The sequence below is a fragment of the Saccoglossus kowalevskii genome, chromosome 1, assembly GCF_978046115.1.
Source record: "Saccoglossus kowalevskii chromosome 1, keSacKowa6.1, whole genome shotgun sequence".
Taxonomy (NCBI): Eukaryota; Metazoa; Hemichordata; class Enteropneusta; family Harrimaniidae; genus Saccoglossus; species Saccoglossus kowalevskii.
This window is the reverse complement of record NC_140641.1, coordinates 12,112,370-12,132,908: the sequence shown is the minus strand read 5'-3', so window position 1 is coordinate 12,132,908 and position 20,539 is coordinate 12,112,370. Positions and strand designations below refer to the sequence as shown.

The window sequence follows — 20,539 nt, the reverse complement described above, 5'->3', positions numbered from 1 at the left end:
CTTTGTTCATGGTCAACATTATTACTTTTACTATCATATCAATGGACCATAATGTCATACATTATTTATGGAACAATTGTTTTATTAAACCATTAATTGGTAAAACATGTCTGTTACTCATAGCCCAACATTCATGGAGATAAAAGGACTTATTTCAGTATCGCAGTAATCCAGCTCAGTGAATTACAACAAGAATGGTAATGGCAAGTTTTCTATTTGCATGAAAAAAAAAAATTACAAATCATTTAAATATTTGAAATTTTAAAAAATTGGACTGGAGAGATCTGACATTACATGCAGCATTAATGTGTAGAGTACGGTAATACAAAATAAATGAAACTTGACACTGAGAGGTTGTTTTCTTTTATAGCATAAAAACAAATGAGCTGCGCATGCTCCATTTTAAATAGTGCAAGGTGTAAATAATATTAATAGTAAATTACATATAGAAAATAAAAACAGCAATTTCTTTAAACTATTCTATATATTATATTAGCACTTAAAGAGAATACACATATGTGTTTTGATGTGTTGTCAAAGGTTACCACAAGCAGACGACAAACAAATATAAAACTGTGCTCATTTCCACCACAACAATATATTGTAGTTTTTTTTATGTAGGTGTCAGTTTCTTGAACTGAATATACATCTTTGACTCTTATATTGCAATTCTAGTTACTGACAAAAATTGGTCATAAAAATTTTACAACACTGAAATTTCTCAAAACTAAGTGTACATTCACATTTTTGGGCATGCCTATTTTGCAAGATTGTTGCAGTGTGTAACAAGCCTACATAATGTTCATGCAAATAACTGAACAAGAAGTGTTTTTTGTGCAGTTACTATGATTTGGTGTTTCTATAGCAATTTTGTTGTTGTTGGATTTACAATGGAATATTTCCATGTTTTTTCCATGGATTTGTTATGTTCTTTGTGGAAAGCATGTCCAGATCCCGACAGATCCTCATTCTAGTGGTTCTTGGGTCGATGATGTCATCCACAAAACCTGGAATAAAGGGATAATCAAAAAGAGTGAGTGCCTGTTTTAATCAATGATATGAACATTCCGAAAGGTCTGTGAAATCAGATTCATAGTAGGAAAGCAATGCAGAAAAAACTCAAAATTAAGCTGTTGTCTTTAATTGACATTTTTTTGCAGTGCTCAAAGTTAGTACATGTCCCAAGGCAGTGCACACAATAACTTCAAGCATATCTTAGGACATACTGTAGCTGTATAAATATTCACTAGGTTAAATATAAGCAGATTTGATATTGCCAAGATATTCACATGGTTTTCAAATCACTCATTTTACAATAATATGTCATAGATTGCTATATCATTTGCACCGGCCTCGTTATTTTTGCTGGTACAAATGACCATTGTTAAGTAACATCGGGGGAAAAACATTTTACAGTCCATAAGCAGTCAAAACCATATTATTCAGTAATACAATTTTATCTGGATAATGTATCCTTTCGAAAAGAAACTAAAAACATACAGTATTATATATATTACCAATATATTTTTAGCAGCCAGAACTATTATCACTATGCCAATTGAAAACTGTAAATGGCATTTATGACAAGTGACTAAGAGGTTTATATTTTATGTTCCAGCTGGCATTCTGTGGTCAACTGTGGAAAAGTAATCAAACAGAAAGCACAGCAGTTTGCAGACGTACCAGTATAGTACTGAACAATGCAAACTTCCTGTATTTCTCACACTGCATATATAGATCATGAAACCATGTGTTGTTTTACTTATAATCTTGGCTAATTGACCCATCCAAATACCAAGATGTAAATGCAAAGAGGTATCACAGAGATTGTTTTATGGTGATAAATTCACTTTTCACAGAATGTATGAATGATGTAAAAATCATTTACTTCTAATGATTTTTTTGTCCAGTTATTTTTCATCATATCAGCGTGACTGCAAAGTTTTAAATTTGTATCAAATTTGAGGTTTTTGCATTTGTGTCACTGAATATTTATGCACACGCTTATCCTTGTTCTGTTATTTTAAGCAATAACAAATCCACAGTGCCATATTGGATCAGGGTTCTCCCTAATAAAAATACATAGGGCTGTAACTAATTTGCATAATAATTTGAATACCATTTACATATAGTTTACATGAAGAAAGGGTCTACGGCAAGATAGAAATAGATCTGAGCAAACTTCTTGCATAGTTGAGATCACAAATAACCAGTGACGCACACTGGAAGACAGACATTTCGCCAACTATGCCCTAAACTTTTGTTTACAGGCAAGGCAAAAATGCTGTTTCTCAACAATAACAGGAATTCATAAGACGCATTTTTTTTACCTCGCACAGCAGCAGGAAATGGATTGGCAAACTTCTCGATGTATTCTTTCTCAGCTTCAGCTGCGGACTGGCCTCTGAAGATAATTTTGACAGCCCCCTTAGCACCCATCACAGCCACTTCAGCCGTGGGCCATGCGTAATTGATGTCTCCTCGCAGATGTTTTGAACTCATGACATCATAGGCCCCACCATAAGCCTGTTGTGATAATGAAATAATTCAGCTACAAATGACATCGCACAGCATGGACCTTCTAACCAGACAGTCAACACATTGTAAACATGAACGATAATGTACCAAACTGCATGAGGTAATACTTTTCAGTGAATTACTTTTCATTTTTGAACACAGGGACTTCGATGAAATCCACAAAAGAATGATAGAACTGTTTTTTTTTAAACAATTATCAGCAGTGCACATTGTCTATTCCATTCTTAGATGCATGTTATTCAAGTTATTCAAGTAGATTTTAATCAGAACTATTTTGTTGAAGGTGACTGAAATTGAAAATGAGTAAAACTGTTAATCTAAAGTTGTGGCAGAAATGATGTTGAGTAGGTAGAGGTCATTCCATTAACTTTTTTACCGCCATACTTTCTCACCCAAATTTGTCTGCAGTTTTTTTCTTATTTTTTTTAATATTTCTGGAAATGAACCCTAATTTTGAAGCCAACAGACTAAATTGCAATCAATTTTCAGTTTTCACTAAAAAAAATTAGGCTATTTTTGTTCCAATCTTCTGAAGGACTATAAACAGGACTATTTTGTGAATTTGTGATGAATAGAGGGAACTGGTGGTGAAACAGTTAAAGCTGAAAACAAAGGAACCATATCATAATCTGCTCTGAAATACATACAGTCAAACCTCATTAGTACAGATAAGAACTTTGTTGGCAGAGTCTTGAGTATTGAAAATGGTAATTACATTTATTTTCAGAAAGCACCCTCTAGTGGTGACCGATTATAGCAAATATACTTTGCTGGAACCTTGATATTCACACTAACAAGGTTAGACTGTACTCTGATAAAGTTTGTAGTATCAATTTTGGTTTTCTTACCTTTCTTGTGATGACTGTAATCTTGGGTATAGTAGCCTCGGCAAACGCATACAACAGTTTAGCACCATGGCGAATAATACCAGCATATTCTTGGTGAGTTCCTAGAAAAGAAGTTGATAGAAATCAACAAGACAGAAAGGATAGTTTGCATGACAGAACACACAAATATATTTCTATTTTACCTTTACTATATACTGATACAACTATGATAACACAATTAACACAAGTCAATCCATCTGGTTTGAATCAGACTGATTTGGAATATAACTAACCTGGCAAGAATCCTGGTACATCTACAAAGGTAATAACAGGAATATTGAAAGCATCACAGAAACGAACAAACCGAGCTCCTTTCACAGATGCATTGATATCCAGGCACCCTGAAATATGAAAAAGAAATTCAATGGTTAGATTAGACATTTCATGGCAGTTTCTTATACATATATTCTATTGTAGACAATTCATTCATCTCCTAACATATTGCCATATTTGGCAGCCTTTTATACATGATCTATTGTAGACAATTCATTCATCTTCTAGCACATTGCCATATTTGGCAGCCTTTTATACATGATCTATTGTAGACAATTCATTCATCTTTTAGCACATTGCCATATTTGGCAGCCTTTTATACATGATCTATTGTAGACAATTCATTCATCTTCTAGCACATTGCCATATTTGGCAGCCTTTTATACATAATCTATTGTAGACAATTCATTCATCTTGTAGCACATTGCCATATTTGGCAGCCTTTTATACATAATCTATTGTAGACAATTCATTCATCTTTTAGCACATTGCCATATTTGGCAGCCTTTTATACATGATCTATTGTAGACAATTCATTCATCTTCTAGCACATTGCCATATTTGGCAGCCTTTTATACATAATCTATTGTAGACAATTCATTCATCTTGTAGCACATTGCCATATTTGGCAGCCTTTTATACATGATCTATTGTAGACAATTCATTCATCTTGTAGCACATTGCCATATTTGGCAGCCTTTTATACATAATCTATTGTAGACAATTCATTCATCTTGTAGCACATTGCCATATTTGGCAGCCTTTTATACATAATCTATTGTAGACAATTCATTCATCTTCTAGTACATTGCCATATTTGGCAGCCCCTTATACATAATCTATAGCAGGCAAATAAATGAAAATTTAGAAAAAATAACTCTGAACAAATAAATAATGAAATTCATCAATGTTGTTACCTGAAGCAACTTTGGGTTGATTTGCAACAATTCCAACTGTTCTGCCATTCATTCTTGACAAACCAACAATTATATTCTTAGCGTACCTTGGCATGATTTCAAAGAAGTCTCTATCATCAACCAGCTGAATTGTAAAGAGAAAACATACATGTAGGTATCCATTACATCATTACCGTGAAACCAAAATGAACCATTTAGCTACTCACATACTCACATATTGAGACACTCATGAAAACTGCACGATAGTTCTACTGTCAGTTCTTTTTAACTCACTAGTTGGTTGCTACATGTACCTACCCTACACAGTTCATTCAAATGAAATACTGCAAACAAAATGACTTCTGTATTGCTTTATATCCCAACATTTTGCTCAGTGAATATTTTCTATTATATCCAATAGAATTTTTTATCCCACAATGCACTGCTTATATACACAATAAAAATTATATCCAGGAGTAGTAAATCCCTTAAGATTCATCTTTTCAGCTGCACAGTGTCACAATAATCTCAAGTGCAACATAAAAACGACAATTATTAGCTGAATTGGGGCAACAATTGAAAGCAAGTAAAACATGAAAATCTTGACAGCAGAATATAAAGCAGAAGTTAAGACCCAGATGACAAGATTGAACCATCATTCATTTGCAAATAAAAATGAATACAAGATTTAAAAGTATGCTAACAGAATGCAATGTTATATTCAACTCACAGCTAAAATGATCTCTTTCATGTCATATGGTTTATTGGATGCATGTGGCACCGTAGAATCCAGCGCTGGGGTTAACCGATCCCTGGAAAATAAAAAGGAATTGTTTTAAATAATAATGCTATTCACCAGGAAAATTACAAAAAAAAATATGTATAGATCAAAATGTATGTTCATTATTTTATATGGACATGTACAGTTTTCTATATTAATGAAGTTTACTCTCAAATATTATCACATAAATCAATGGACAACAAAATCAAGGCAAACATCACCATCTTGGACAATTGTAGCAACAGACTGTACAAGTGGCAACTGTCAATAAACCCTTCCACTAGACTGTATGTATTGTGTTTATTTAAAAATGTGAAGGCATGTAATAAGTGTAAATTCTTGGCAACATTACCAACAACAAATCAACTTCATATTTGGTTTTCTACACATAAATACTTTGTTATTTGCATACGGTTTGCCAGAAGGCAGAAAAATACCATTCAACCAAAATACAATAATGTAGTTTTATTACTTGTATTGGCAGGAGAAGGAGGCACAAGTTTCAATTCCAAAGTTGTGTTCCATTTTTGTTTGATTCAAAATTTTGTTGTTGACCATTTCCTGTGATGCAGTTCATGAAACCACATTGATAGGCATTCCAAAGATGATATCTTCTCTATGCCTTTTAACCATGACAGTGTTACCATGCTTAGAAGCAGAAATGCAATGCTTGAACTTGGACAATATTGATACCGTACGTTTATTATTAATGATTTTGATTGATACAAATGTGAGCTAACAATGTCAACTGATTGTAAGAGCATAACATTACCATGGATCATCGCATGCTCTAATTGGAGAGGGATCTTTATTGGACAGTGGAATAAAGTCAAAAAATCTTCTAAGCTGCTGCAGTGCATCTACGTCATTCTCAAACGCATGATGAGCAACACCTGAGGGGAAAAAAAAGTTTATATTTTGCAAATGAGTGATTATTATATTCTAAGTTCAAGTGTCAGGATAAACCATTATAGTACAAAGCATCTGTTCTGTAATCAAAATAATGTTCCCAGGATATTTTATCTACCGGTATATATAGTACTGCTATATCATTTTAAACATAAATCATTCATTCACGCATACATGCATTAAAAGAGGTTCAGATTTTTGTTTACATGAAACTGATATAACATGGAAACGGCTGAATTTTAGTTCCGAACATGGTTGGTGTCATTTGAACAATCTAAGTCCAAACCTGATACACTGGTATGGGTTTTGGCTCCTCCTAACTGCTCCTGTGTGACATCTTCATTCGTTTCACTCTACATAGAATAAATACAGTGCTATTAGTACACAATCATATATACTAGAAGCAGCATGGACACATGAGAAATGTGACAAACTTCAAAAGTCCATGTATATATTGTCATGTGTTCCTACTACACTTACTTTATCACAGTTAACATTCTCCAAATTGTCATTTTAGACATTGAGATAATGAGTGAATTAGTTTCTTTATTAAAATACTACATGTCCATCATTCGTTTTTGTATGAATGCACTAAGAAATGTGGTTGCTTCTGTTCAAATATATCTCAAGCATTTGGCTTCTTGTAATTTGTTGAATTCAAAATTAGAATGTTTAATACATGGATTCAACGATAAGATGCAGCATTAAAGAAAATATATGTCCAGGCTGTCTCTGATGTACAATGACTGCAAATCAGTTCATATTGTTGTATGCAAAACTTAGCCACAACCTCACAATATTTTCTGGCTATAAAATGTCAGCAAACCGATGTACCAGTATGTTCCCCATAATTTGAATTCGGTTAACTGATTAAAATTTGAGTTACTAAATTTGAACTTTCAAAAGTATGGGCATGGTCATTTTTGTAACGGGATGTCGTAACTGGATGTCCGTAACTCGAACAATTCAGCATCACGTAAACAGAACAGATAGCCACAACCCAACAATATAAACTGCTGTGGGGTAATACCTGTAAACCCACCAGATAATTTCTTAACTCACCTTGACAACATCAGGGCCGGTAATGAACAAATAGGATGTATTCTGAAACATAAAATAACAGATGATTGTAATAACCCTATTTATTTGAGACAACTACAGATGCTATTACCGGTATTATATACAAGAATGATTTTCCATTGCCAAAAACCAAAATCATCAGAGTACTATTTACAATCAACTTTGTGTTAATGATTATCACCATAAAGAGTTGTTTCTTTTATTTAATATACTTCAAGACTAATGAACATATTTAGAATCTTAATTGAGACAATATCCAGTACAGGGCTTAATTATTCAATCATTTTTGCTTATTTCACTGAAAGAAATGCGCTAAGATAACAAAATGTTGTATTGTTTCCTTCACAAACCAGTGAATTTTGAACCCAGAGTCTATCTCTGCAACCTTGAATCTACTAAAATTAAACACAGTAATCATTCCTCTCTTTACAGTAATCTGGATAGAGATATCTAAAATGAAATGGCGAAGATTGGTTAATAAAATTTGTTCAATTCTATCTGGCATGTAATTTGCATAAACCAGAATCTAGGAATTAATTACAACATTACTCACCTTCACCATGAAAGTAAAGTCGGTCAATGCCGGCGAGTAAACAGCGCCACCTATCAGTGAAAACAAGTACACATTGCTTTAAACGAAAAAAATGTGGAAAAGATTTTCTCTATTCAATATTCCCAGTAATTTACATTTGTTTCTTTTTCACAAAAGAAATATTTAACATAATGATAACCTCTATTGTTTCTTAAGGTAGCGAGAAGAAAAATTTTCATTTTTTTCTTGATTTAATTTAAAAAAAATAAAACTGTTACTTTAGACCTTGAAACATGATCCCAGTTTTTCAAGGGATCAAAATTTCGGAAAGACGATGCTCAAATTAGTGTTTTAAAGGCTAATACAAATAACTATAACTGCTGTTTCGTGGATATTTGCAAAGCTTTTATCTGTTGTTGACGATTCTAACATAATGGGTGATAAGCTACCTGTCGCAAACAATGCATGTTTATCCAATGTCCACTGTCAGGATAATTGTCAGTCAAGACTTGGTCAGAAAGAGCATGGTCATTAATTTGCGCAACTTTCTTTTAAATTGTTTTATTTTCCCAGTCAATATTCTATTTCACTAACAACATTTTACTAAAGCAATGACGAGGAAAAGAAAGTGATAGGTGAGGCAAAGAAGAAAATGTGACACAGTGACGCGGAGTCATTTTATGACCAACCTCACGAGTGGTTCGAAAAGGACAATGAGGTTGAACTATTCGCATTTTAACTACTTAACCGATGATGACACTCGTACATCAGACGAGGAAGCTAGAACAGGAAATCTGTTGCTTGTAAATATCAGCCAAATACACAAAGCCATCGCAGAGAGTGTGCGCCCATATAATTTACTGTTGACACTACCGTTTTGGTTTTCAATCCATTCACACAGCTTTATGTTTTTTCTCTTACAAAATAATTTTAATAGAACAAGTTGATTGCCTAGATACATCTGTTTGACCTGTGACATGCTGTGTTTGGAGTTCAAAGTAATCATAGTCAACGTAGTCATAAGAAATTATACTTGCTAATGACTAAGAAAGAACATAACATCATTATAGCATAGTCAAAACAAGTAAACCTTTGAATTGAAAATCTGTAATCTTCATAATAATATCTTGTAACAAACTTGGTAATCGTTGTGCTATCCATGAGGAAGCCGTAACTGGGCAATACCCAGCATCTTGAATTTCTTTCACCAATAATTCACGAGCAGTAACTCGTTTCTGATTTCTACAGCTTCAGGCTATGGACTTCTTGTCGCAGTAAATTGTACCTTCGAATATCGGCAATTTTGTTTCATATGATAATAGTTTTATTAAATCTCATATCAGAGATACTTAAAGGATTAGCTTGTCAGTGTCAGTGTGTACAGTGGGACTGTAATGTTTAATACTGGATAAATGGATACCTACCAGCACATGGTCCCATGATTAGAGATATTTGTGGAATAACACCAGACGCCATTACATTGCGCTAAAAAAAAGACAAATTAAATTAATTTAATACAATGTTGGATGCAAGAAAATTTAGGCGCGAATGGTGAAAAGTTGATCAATGAGTGATGAATTACCAGACAGCCTTAAATGTTTGCCTTGAATGTGATTACTGTGATAAATTTCTCTGAAATGTAAATTGATTTAAATTGGTCTACCTGAAATATATCAGCATACGCTGCAAGAGACTCTACACCTTCCTGAATCCTGGCGCCACCGGAATCATTCAAACCTATTACAGGGGCTCCAACCATTAAAGCTTGGTCCATGATTTTACAGATCTTCCTTGAGTGGGCACTGGACAGACTGCCACCAAACACAGTGAAATCCTAATCAAAGAAACCAAATTCATGATTAAACCCCGCAAAATATCAACAACAACAACACAGTGAAATCCTAATCAAAGAAACCAAATTGATGATAAAACCCCGCAAAATATCAACAACAACAACACAGCGAAATCCTAATCGAAGAAACCAAATTGATGATAAAACCCCGCAAAATATCAACAACAACAACACAGTGAAATCCTAATTAAAATCAAAGAAAGCTTAGAAAGAACTCCCATGTGCTGAGAGTATTGGAGACACATTAAATATAATTCGAAATTACTTAGCTGAAAACTAATTATGCAAATCAGAAAATTAATATGACCAGATTTGAGTGTAAAACTAATGAGGTCTGCGCAATGTAACAGAAAATCTATGTCTCCAAGTTTAATTGAAATGTGATTAGAACCAAAAAATTATGAATTATTATGCTTATTAGGGAATTAATATGAACAGATTTTTACCCCAAACTAATTAGGTTTGTACATTGTCCTAAAGCATCTTTGTACTAAGTTTCATTGAAATGGAATAATTAGTACCGTGAAAACTCCAAAATTTCGACCCCTCTAAAAATTTGCCCGCCTATTTATTTGCCGGGTTTCGGTGTTTTATTTACCTCCAAATTTTCGACTCCACTAAAAATTGCCGACTCATTCTTATTCGAAAATTGCGACCAGTTTTAGTTTTCCCCCAAACGAAAAAAAAACCGATGTGAGCGTTCAAACGGGACCTTCCTCAAAGGCATGAATCCGGGTTTCTGATTGACTGAGAGATTTTTATTTTATTGGTAACGAAAATATATTCTAAATAAACGAAGTTTCAAATAAAAACGAACACAAAAATCTCGGCATGCTGCGTTTCTGAATTGTTGATTATTACTGTACTCAGTAGTGATTATAATAATGTACACAAAATAAATTTGTTGAATGGTTATGAAATACAAATAAAAGTCAACTTAGTTTCATCGTAAGCGAATGATTCCGGTCTCGTATAAACGTTTGATGCTGTAGGATATCCGCCATGTTCTCTTAGGTCAAATAGGTCAAATCGCTAATTAACCAATCAAAAAGCTGGATGATGCCAACGTGTTCAAATTACCATAGCTTATTTAAATATGTTAATGTTATTGAACGCAATGCGGAAGAGATTGATGTTGTAGTACGATATTTTGGCTTGGATTTTGATGCGAAAACGGCATGATTTTTTTTAAATAAAAAAATTAGTTGTTTTTAAAAAATAAACTGGTCATCTGAAGAATAATTTAACATTGTTCACAGTGATAACAGCTCATTCTCGAAAGGAAGCTTACCCGCTCACGCTAGTCACGATAAAAATCATACACGTGTACTCTTGAATAGACAGACGTCAATGACTACGGTAAAACTTAGACTCTATTTTAGCCGGCAGGATTGATTGAAATGTCCGAAAAATGACGCCAAAATACACCTTAAAAGTCCCATTTTATTTTCTTAAATCCCATTTTATTTTTTAATCCAAGGGCGAATTTACGGCAGAATTTAGTCCCTCAAATAAGGGACACGTGAGCTTTGATTCTAACCGGATACATTGCACTGGGTCGGGGAGATCGTTTGCTAAACTTCCATGTATCTTTTGTCCAATGGGTACCTGTACTTCGAACATTCGCAAGTTTTCCTAGGTAGTGCGAGACAGCTTTGTCTTTTGACCTATTAGTTTTGTGCTGACCTCTTCTCCGCGTCTTGATGTTTTGTTTTGCTTGTCATAATACTCACTGATTGATGACTTTGTTTAGATTTTGAGTTACAACTCGGCCACGACCTTTGCTTTTACCGTGAAACATGAGGAAGTTTACGTCAATTGACCGACATTGCATTTTTTAAAAACTAATGAAGCACACTGTCTATCATCCCCATTTTTTTTTGCTGATTTCTATTCTGAAAAATTCGACCGTCCGAAAATGCACCTTAATTTTGACTCTAAAAACACGTCACATTTCTAACACTAATTATTTAAAACCGGTCGAAATTTTGGAGTTTTTACAGTACTTTAGATATCAGTGTGAAAGATTAAAATTGGTTAATTATGCAAATTAGGTAATTAATATGTACAGATTTTAACCCACAATTATTCAGGTCTGTCTATTGTCCTACAGCATCCATGTACATTCATTGATATGTGATGTATAGTACCTGAGATATCAGTGTGAAAGTTGGTTAATTATGCAAATTAGGTGATTAATATGCACAAATATTTACCGGAAACTAATTGGGCCTGCATAATTCTAGATTCATTGAAATATGATGATTAGTACTTTAGATATCAGTAGAAAAGCTGAAAATTAATTATGCAAATTAGGTAATTAATATGCACAATTATTTACCCTAAAACTAATCAGGTCTCTGCATAGTCCTAAAGGATCTATGTACCAAGTTTCATTGAAATGCGATGATTAGTACTTGAGATACCCTTGGAAAAGCTGAAAATTAACTAATTATGCAAATTAGGTGATTAATATGCACAAATATTTATCGAAAACAATCAATCTCTGCATAGTCCTTGAGTATGTAAGTACCAAGTTTCATTGAAATGTAATGCTAACTACTTATATCAAATGCTGAAAATTAATTAATTATGCAAATTAGGTAATTAATATGTACTGATATTACCATAAAAACTATCAGGTCTGTGCAGTGTCGTATGACATCTATGTACCAAGTTTCATTGAAATGTGATGATTAGTACTTGAGATATCAGTGGAAAAACCGAAAATTGACTAATCATTATGCAAATTAGGTAATTAGTATCCACGGATTATTACCAAAAACTAATCAAAACCTAGCATTAGTTCAGAGCATCTATGTACCAAGTTTCATCAAAATCCAATAAGTGGTTGTTTAGATATCAGTGGAACAGTCATGGAACCACTAAAAAATAGCTAATTATCATGCAAATTAGGTAATTAATATGCACGGATTTTTACCAAAAATTAATCAAATCTGCGCATATGTTCAGAGCATCTATGTACCAAGTTTCATCAAAATCCAATGAGTGGTTCTTTAGATATCAGTGGAACAGTCATAGAACAGCTAAAAATTAGCTAATTATCATGCAAATTAGGTAATTAACGAGCATGGATTTTTACCAAAACCTAATCAAATCTGCGCATTGGCCCAGAGCATCTATGCACCAAGTTTCATCAAAAACCGATGTATGGTTCTTGAGATAGCAGTGGAACAGTCGGACACACATACACACATACACACATACACACATACACACATACAGACACACTAACTGCAAAGACTCCCATTTTGTGCTTCGCACATGGGAGTCAAAAACCAAATTGATGATTAAACCCTGCAAAATATCAACAACAACAACACAGTGAAATCCTAATCAAAGAAACCAAATTGATGATTAAACCCTGCAAAATATCAACAACAACAACACAGTGAAATCCTAATTAAAAAAACCAAATTGATGATTAAACCCTGCAAAATATCAACAACAACAACAACAACAACAACACAGTGAAATCCTAATTAAAGAAACCAAATTGATGATTAAACCCTGCAAAATATCAACAACAACAACACAGCGAAATCCTAATTAAAGAAACCAAATTGATGATTAAACCCCTCCAATTATCAACAACAACAAAAAGGCATTTATTAAGGGGTTTTATTTTCACTGACAGCTAAAACAAGTCATTGAAAATGACACAGTCCCCATTAAGTTCTCTTTGTACTCGTCATATTAAAGCGAGGGGTTGTTGTGAGCATGTCCTTGAAACTTGAGTTCCAAGTGGCGTATACAACAGATTGTTTATTTACATCAAAACATGTGTTTCGTGTCATAGTAATATGGCCAAAATAAAAACAGTCGTTATTCAGCCATCTTTGATCTGATTATGAAACACACTGATATGTATGATGTGTGTGCCAAATACGAATGAAAATGGTACATAAATTGTGGAAATATAGTAGTAAGGCCAAAAAGTCAGATGGCTGTCAATCGACCATCCTTGACCAGATTTTGAAACGAATTGTCATGGACATCCTAACATGTATAAAGTACATGTATGTGCCAAATTTGAATGAAAACTGACAGAGCACATCCAAGATACTGCATAAAAAAACAAAAACAAGATGCCTGCCAGTCGACCATCTTTGATCCAATTGCAAAATAAATCGTCATGGACATGTATCCTAACATGTACATCTATGTACCAAGTTTGAATGACAACTGACAAAGCATGTCCAAAATACAACATTTTTAAAAAACAAGATGGCTGCCAGTCGGCCATTTTGAATTGAATCGCTAAACCACTGCATGTGCATATGTCCCACATAAGGTACTAGGCACATGCAAAGAATGAACGGAATCGGTCCACAGGATTCTGAAATATGACGTTGGATAGACTGACACAGGACAGACGGACACACAGACGGTCGGACAGACAAACTCAGGAACTCACGGACGGTCGGGGACATGTATCCTAACATGTATGATCTATGTACTAAATTTGAATGAAAACTGACAAAGCATGTCCAAAATACGACATTTTCAAAAAATAAGATGGCTGCCAGTCGGCCATCTTTGATCCAATTGTGAAATAAATCATCATGGACATGTATCCTAACATGTATAATCTATGTACCAAGTTTGAGTGACAACTGACAAAGCATGTCCAAAATACAACATTTTCAAAAAACAAGATGGCTGCCAGTCGGCCATTTTGAATCGGATCGCTAAACTACTGCATGTGCATATGTCCCACATAAAGTACTAGGCACACGCAAAGAATGACCAGAATCGGTCCAAGGGATTCTGAGATATGACTCCGGACGGACACACGAACGCACGGACGGATGGAGACAGAATTATAAGTCCCCGTTTTCGGACTTCGTCCGAACAGGGACTAATTAAAACCCGGAGATTATGCAGATTTAATCAGAAAATGCATTGTGGTTTATCATGTGCATGAACAACCCCACAAAACCTTGTTGACACCACAGTCAAAGTACTGAACACGTATCTGAAAGCAATATTTCTAACTGATGAGCTAATCTGCCCACTCATGCACTACATTGGTGATTCAATGCATCATTCAGCAGTATACTACAATTTTAAAAGATAACATCTTTTTCTTGAGGGGGGGGGGGGGGCAATGAGCTGAACTTACCTGACTGAAAATGTATGCCAGACGCCCATTGACAGTGCCATGCCCAGTAATCACTCCATCACCAGGAAACTAGAAAAGATAACAGTAAAACATTATTGTTTAGCCCTACAATACGCCTACCATGTGTATACCTAACTCATACATACTTGTACAATGGTTTATGATATTCCCACTGACACAGACCAAGAATAGATACAGCCTGATTTGTGAAGACTTAATACAAAAACTTGTTCACCAACTTAAATACCTGCTATACAAAACATGAATGAAAGACATGTATTTAATTCCATTCACATTTATTTTCTGCATAGCTTACATTACCTACTAGTAAACCCAATATGCTACGAAAAATTTCCATGGGATTACCAGTTTTTGAAACTGGTAGCCCGGCAGCATTGTTTAATTTCAAAGTCCTGACATGATAGTGTACGATTCTAGGTGGTGTGACATAATTTAACTGATTTACATATAAATAACAAGATGATGTGTCTAGACAGTATTTCAAATTACTGCCCGCCCGGCATGGGTAACTATTCAACTGGGCTGGTGAAAATAGTCACTAGCTCTGTGTAGATTGTTTGAGCAAATAAATAAAATATTACTTTTTACAAAAAACACAAAATGTCTACGCATATTATTGTATTATCAGGGGTTTCACAAATGAATTTAATTGCATGCCATCAACCTGTAACAGCAGGCCAAAAAAGACTCGGCAGTGTGAACTGCTGCAGCGAGACCAGCGTAGGCGGTCAAGGGCAGAAAGTAGATGGCCAATTTGGGCTTGTAGCAGGCCATATGGCCGGCGACCGGCTCTTAACAAAACCCTTGTATTATGTACCCAGAGGTCTGATGTGACCATTTTGACACATGTAACATGTAAAACAAGTATAAACAAAAACTAAACATGAACAATGCGAGAGTTCAGTGAACTCTCACAATATGCAAGAGTTCCAGTTGATTATGAATCAGATTTTTCTTACTTGAATAAAAGTCACTGCAGTGACACTGGTTGAATGAAATATAGTGGAATGATTGAAAGTAAATAAAATAAACAAGGCTGGTAAATTGTTAGCAGGGCAGGCAAACTTTTAAAGTTAGCTGCCCTGTTGTCTGGTACGCTATTTTGACAAATTTCAAACACTGGTCGGGGTGTTCTCATGAAAACATTGTGTGGTTTCAAAATAAATCTTGGTGTCCAGTGTCATATTAACATGATGACTGACAGCGCTTCCATGTCATCAAAATGATCGCCTTGAAGACTTCTTTAGTGACAAGGTCAATTAAGCCTAGAATGTGTGTGTGTGTGTGTGTGTATAGGAAGCACTAACCTTCTTATCCTCTGCTTCCATGCCAAAGTCAGTGCATCTCTGTTCAGCAAACATGTCATATTCAATGAAACTGTTATCATCAAGTAACAAATTGATACGTTCTCTGGCTGTCAGTTTTCCCTTTGGAGAATATTTAAAAAACACTATGAATAAACAACTTATTCAAAGTAACTGTGACATCTTAACTATTACAACACATTAAGAAGCCACCCTAACTCGATGTCAATTTTTTTACATTTGATCTTCTATTAAAAGCTGCCAAGAGTTTAAATGTTTTATCAACAACGCAGAAGAATGCATTATATAAAATAACTGTTTATTGCATTCTGCTGTATTTGTGAAGCTCTTTTATCTGCAAGCATCATGTTGTAAACCTAGAATTCCCGCTAACAGATTGTGGTATTTTCGTTATGCGAACATAATTTCAAGGTAAAACTGTCCAAATACTACCTTAAAGATGCAAAGAGTCAAATTTTTTTAAAGGGGAACTAAATAGAGCCTATTTTGGTGTTTGTATTTATCAAGTTATGTATATTGATTATAAATTTGAAAAAAAAAATTAAAAAAAATGATTATCTTCAGAGTTAGGATGATTTAAATATGAGAAACCATAAACCTGCGAAGGACTTCCGTTTGCGCCATCTTGCCATAAAAAAACGCCCTCATGAGGTATAAACAGGTAAGGTAACAAAGCATGATGACGAAATAGTATCTGATTAAATATAAGCAACTTAGGGAGCCATAGCTGGCTGGACTGGTGAATTGACTTCTAGTCCAGGTTGTTTCGACTTTTACGTTAATGTTATTGACAAGCATATCAACATACAAACATTATGGATGTGCGATTGATCGAGACAGGCATTTTGTTTTGTTTTTTGTCTAACTGTCTAATAAATGCTGTTTCCAGTACTGCACTGTGCGACGTGCAAATTATTCAAAGTATGGATGCTGGAGTATGCAATCTTGAGTTCGCAGGGTGGTGGTGGAAACATGTTCGTCCATGTATTCAAGGGGCTGTACTGGCAAATCATGGGACAAGTGTCACAGGAACACCAAGCAGATTGTTCACAGACTTCCGTGTAATTTGAAATAAAACTTTCATCCGAACTAGCAGCATTGTCGACTATATACTCTCATCACTCACACTGGACTGATCTGAATCGTTACAGTATACCTACTTCCCTGATCATAAGCCCAGAGGCATGAACACGCAAAGGAAAAGTAAGGGATGAGCTTGTACTCGAGGATCAACTCAGAAAAAATGATTTTGTTTTGGGGTTAAACACTGTAACCATCTTGCAAACAACGAAAAATTATCCAAAAAAAATATTCGTTCACCTCGGGAAAATAATACTTATTTTTGAAAAAAAATGCGTCATTGATTTGAACGATACTTACAATGAAGAAACAAACATGTTCATAAAAAACACACACATTTTATTACAATACGATTTACATACCGTCTAAATTTACGGTGAAATAATGGGTGGGTCTGTGAGGAAACACTTCGTTTTGGTATGTTTTCGATCGTACGCGAACTCTCGACGCAAACAATTTTCCACCATGAGGTTTTTCAGCACGATTTGACCTGGAACAACTTCCTTTGACATAACAGGTCATGTCTTTCATTAACCAACCAAAATGATGTGTCGTAATGATGAAATTTTCCGATTATTGACGATTTTTAAGCGCAATGCGGAAGTGAATTACCGCAATGTTAAAATGCGATCTGTAGCACTGATTGCAACGAAAAAACGATGATTTTTTTTCCCTAAAAACTGGCGATTCGCAATTTCCGAAATATAAACGACGGTTAATAGTAACCGTGGGTAAACTGAGTGTGGAGGAAGAATTTAAACACCTTTCTCGGTCTCATCGTTCAAACCCTAGGCCTTTCATGATAGTCTCAAAGTAAACCATGCCCAATAACCAGGTACACGCCTTGACGATCACATTTTTGGCTTTTCGAAGGCTACTACTCAAAGAAATATGGATTACTCCAGAATTGCAACATCGATGTTCCTGAGTAAATGACAGAATAGAAACGATACGAATCACGTTGTGTATGTTCGCCATGCACTCTGAACTTGAAATTAATGCGAGTTTTCTCATAAAACTAAAAGCATGAACCAAACTAACATGCCAATCACGATTATCATGAAATGAAACACACCTTTTACATGCATATTTTAAAGAATATCGTCGATGCCCAGTAAAAACACTCTGGGCTTATAATCGTGAATGCCCTCAACTCGATAAATACCAAGTAAAAACATAGGGATGGGCTTCATACTCGGGAGGGGCTTACGATCGGGGAAGTACGGTACTTTAACGCAAATGGGCTTTCACTCTTAGAATACTGTGGTTCAAACGCATAAGGCTCTAACCCAAGTTTTAAAAAGCACATTGTGCATACACAATGCTTGGCAGCATGAACGGCTATGTACAATGGCGTATACGAATGCGATCAGATACTAAAACGTCATAGCTTTGAAAAGTACCCGGATGTTAAATATGTTCGTTCGTTAATTATTCCCCTCCATGAATAGCCTCCATGGCAAGCACTTCAAATGCCTATCCAAGCTACAGTTATAATTAAAACAAAATTAAACCACTGCAATATTATTTCGAATACAGTTTAGAATACACACAACTATAAATTAAGGCCGCATTTAGGTTCGCTTTAATTTTGTTCTCACTTAATTGTTTTGTTTGTGTGTGACATTGCTAATGTCCTATGCAATATAAAGTTTAATGACTATGGCCAAAGTGAAAGATTCTGGCTAAAAACTTGTTAAAATATTTAGTGAAATATACATGTACACTACAAATGTACACTACAAATACCTAAGAATTGAATTGTGACTCTAAATTGAGAGTTCTCATAATATTTCACATAATTCAAAAACATTTTTTTTCAAGGCTGTGGTGCAATTTACTTTAAGAACAAAATGACAAAATTGTTGTTTATCTGGTCAACCAGAAGCAATGATAATGTTTTCCAGTGAAAGTCATGTTAAATAAGCAATTCTATAATTCTCATTATTTTGGGCAAGGATAAGACCCTGAAATCAGGACATACTAGTATTCATTCCATCCCATAGATGTCTATTTGTAGACCTTAGAAACCAACCACATGAATAGATCTCCAGGCCCCTGTGTGTTAAAAATCACATCATTTACACCCTGGGATTGATAGCTTACAGCGAGCAAACTTCCTTGGAAAGATTTCTATGAACATTGCAATATAGCAAGGGACTTTCTTAATGGCACTATAAAAGAATCTAATGTTGTGAAAACAATTTGCTACATTTTGTGACATTCTCACTTCCAGGCTCCATTTTGGAACAATTATTTTTCTGCCTAGGTACGTACTATGGTTCAGTTGTTTAGCTAAGTTGCAGCACTGTTGTGAGAATGTTGGATGTTACTCATACGAATTTATTTGCAGTCGCTTCAACCGTCTGGGGAAGTTGATGAGGCTATTGGAACATTTGTGAGAACTTTTCATGGAAGAATATACCCTAGCATCTATTTTGCTATTTTTCAAGCTACCGTACGAATATCGTTTGCGCCCGTTGTAATATCATAACTTTTCACATGTCAGGATATGATTACGGCTTGAATACATGCATGAATAAGCCGATTTTCCTGTCTGTGCGGTCAAACACAGGTTAAGGGAAGGGCCATGAAAGGCAATGCTTTTCTGGTCGAGTTTTGTATCTCAATTTCAGCAGAATATATCTCATATTTATCAAGCTAATTATTAATTAATCGAGAAATTACACACTGCCAGAAACAGATATTAAGACATATTTAAAGATAGGCAGTTTCTTCATTTCTTTTACAATTACAAAATTATGTAAAAATGTGTCAATGACCGTCGAGGTCATTGTACGAATAGGATCATACCTTCTTATGCTGGGCGTCGATTCTTTTCTTACCACCACCAAGTATGGCTTTCTGGCGTTTGTTGTCGATCCTAGACTCTATGTCATGCATAAGCTGTGGAGTGCAATACCCGACCCTGTGGACGCAGACAGGATTATAATGTTTCTGCAGTACATTTCTAGCAAGAAATCTCGAACACCTAGATGCAGCCATAGCCATGATTGTAAATTGAAACCTCAATTGGTCACGTGATGCAAATTCTGTCACGACTGGGAACGTATATAATGCCGTGAAGATTGATTATAAATATAGTCAGCACGTCATATAAAGTTTAATAAAACGTATTCACTGATTTATATGGTACCGAAACTCCGGTCCTTATAAAATAAAGAGAAAATCTTGTCAAAATCTAAAGTCTCGTGATTT

General features: G+C 34.8%; 1 protein-coding gene across 1 annotated transcript; it reads right to left on the bottom strand.

Annotated features, from left to right (window-relative positions):
- Positions 1–650: 650 nt before the first annotated feature.
- On the bottom strand, positions 651–20,363 carry LOC100375821 (propionyl-CoA carboxylase beta chain, mitochondrial-like). Its single transcript, XM_085498792.1, has 15 exons — positions 20,135–20,363; positions 16,223–16,342; positions 14,895–14,963; positions 9,560–9,730; positions 9,321–9,381; positions 7,918–7,967; positions 7,347–7,388; positions 6,571–6,637; positions 6,148–6,268; positions 5,325–5,406; positions 4,616–4,739; positions 3,659–3,766; positions 3,387–3,487; positions 2,331–2,526; positions 651–1,007 (listed from the first exon to the last, which is right to left on the bottom strand). The coding sequence occupies exons 1-15, from the start codon at positions 20,330–20,332 to the stop codon at positions 886–888; spliced, it is 1,632 nt and encodes a 543-aa protein (XP_085354918.1). The 5' UTR covers positions 20,333–20,363; the 3' UTR covers positions 651–885.
- Between the last annotated feature and the right edge of the window lie 176 nt (positions 20,364–20,539).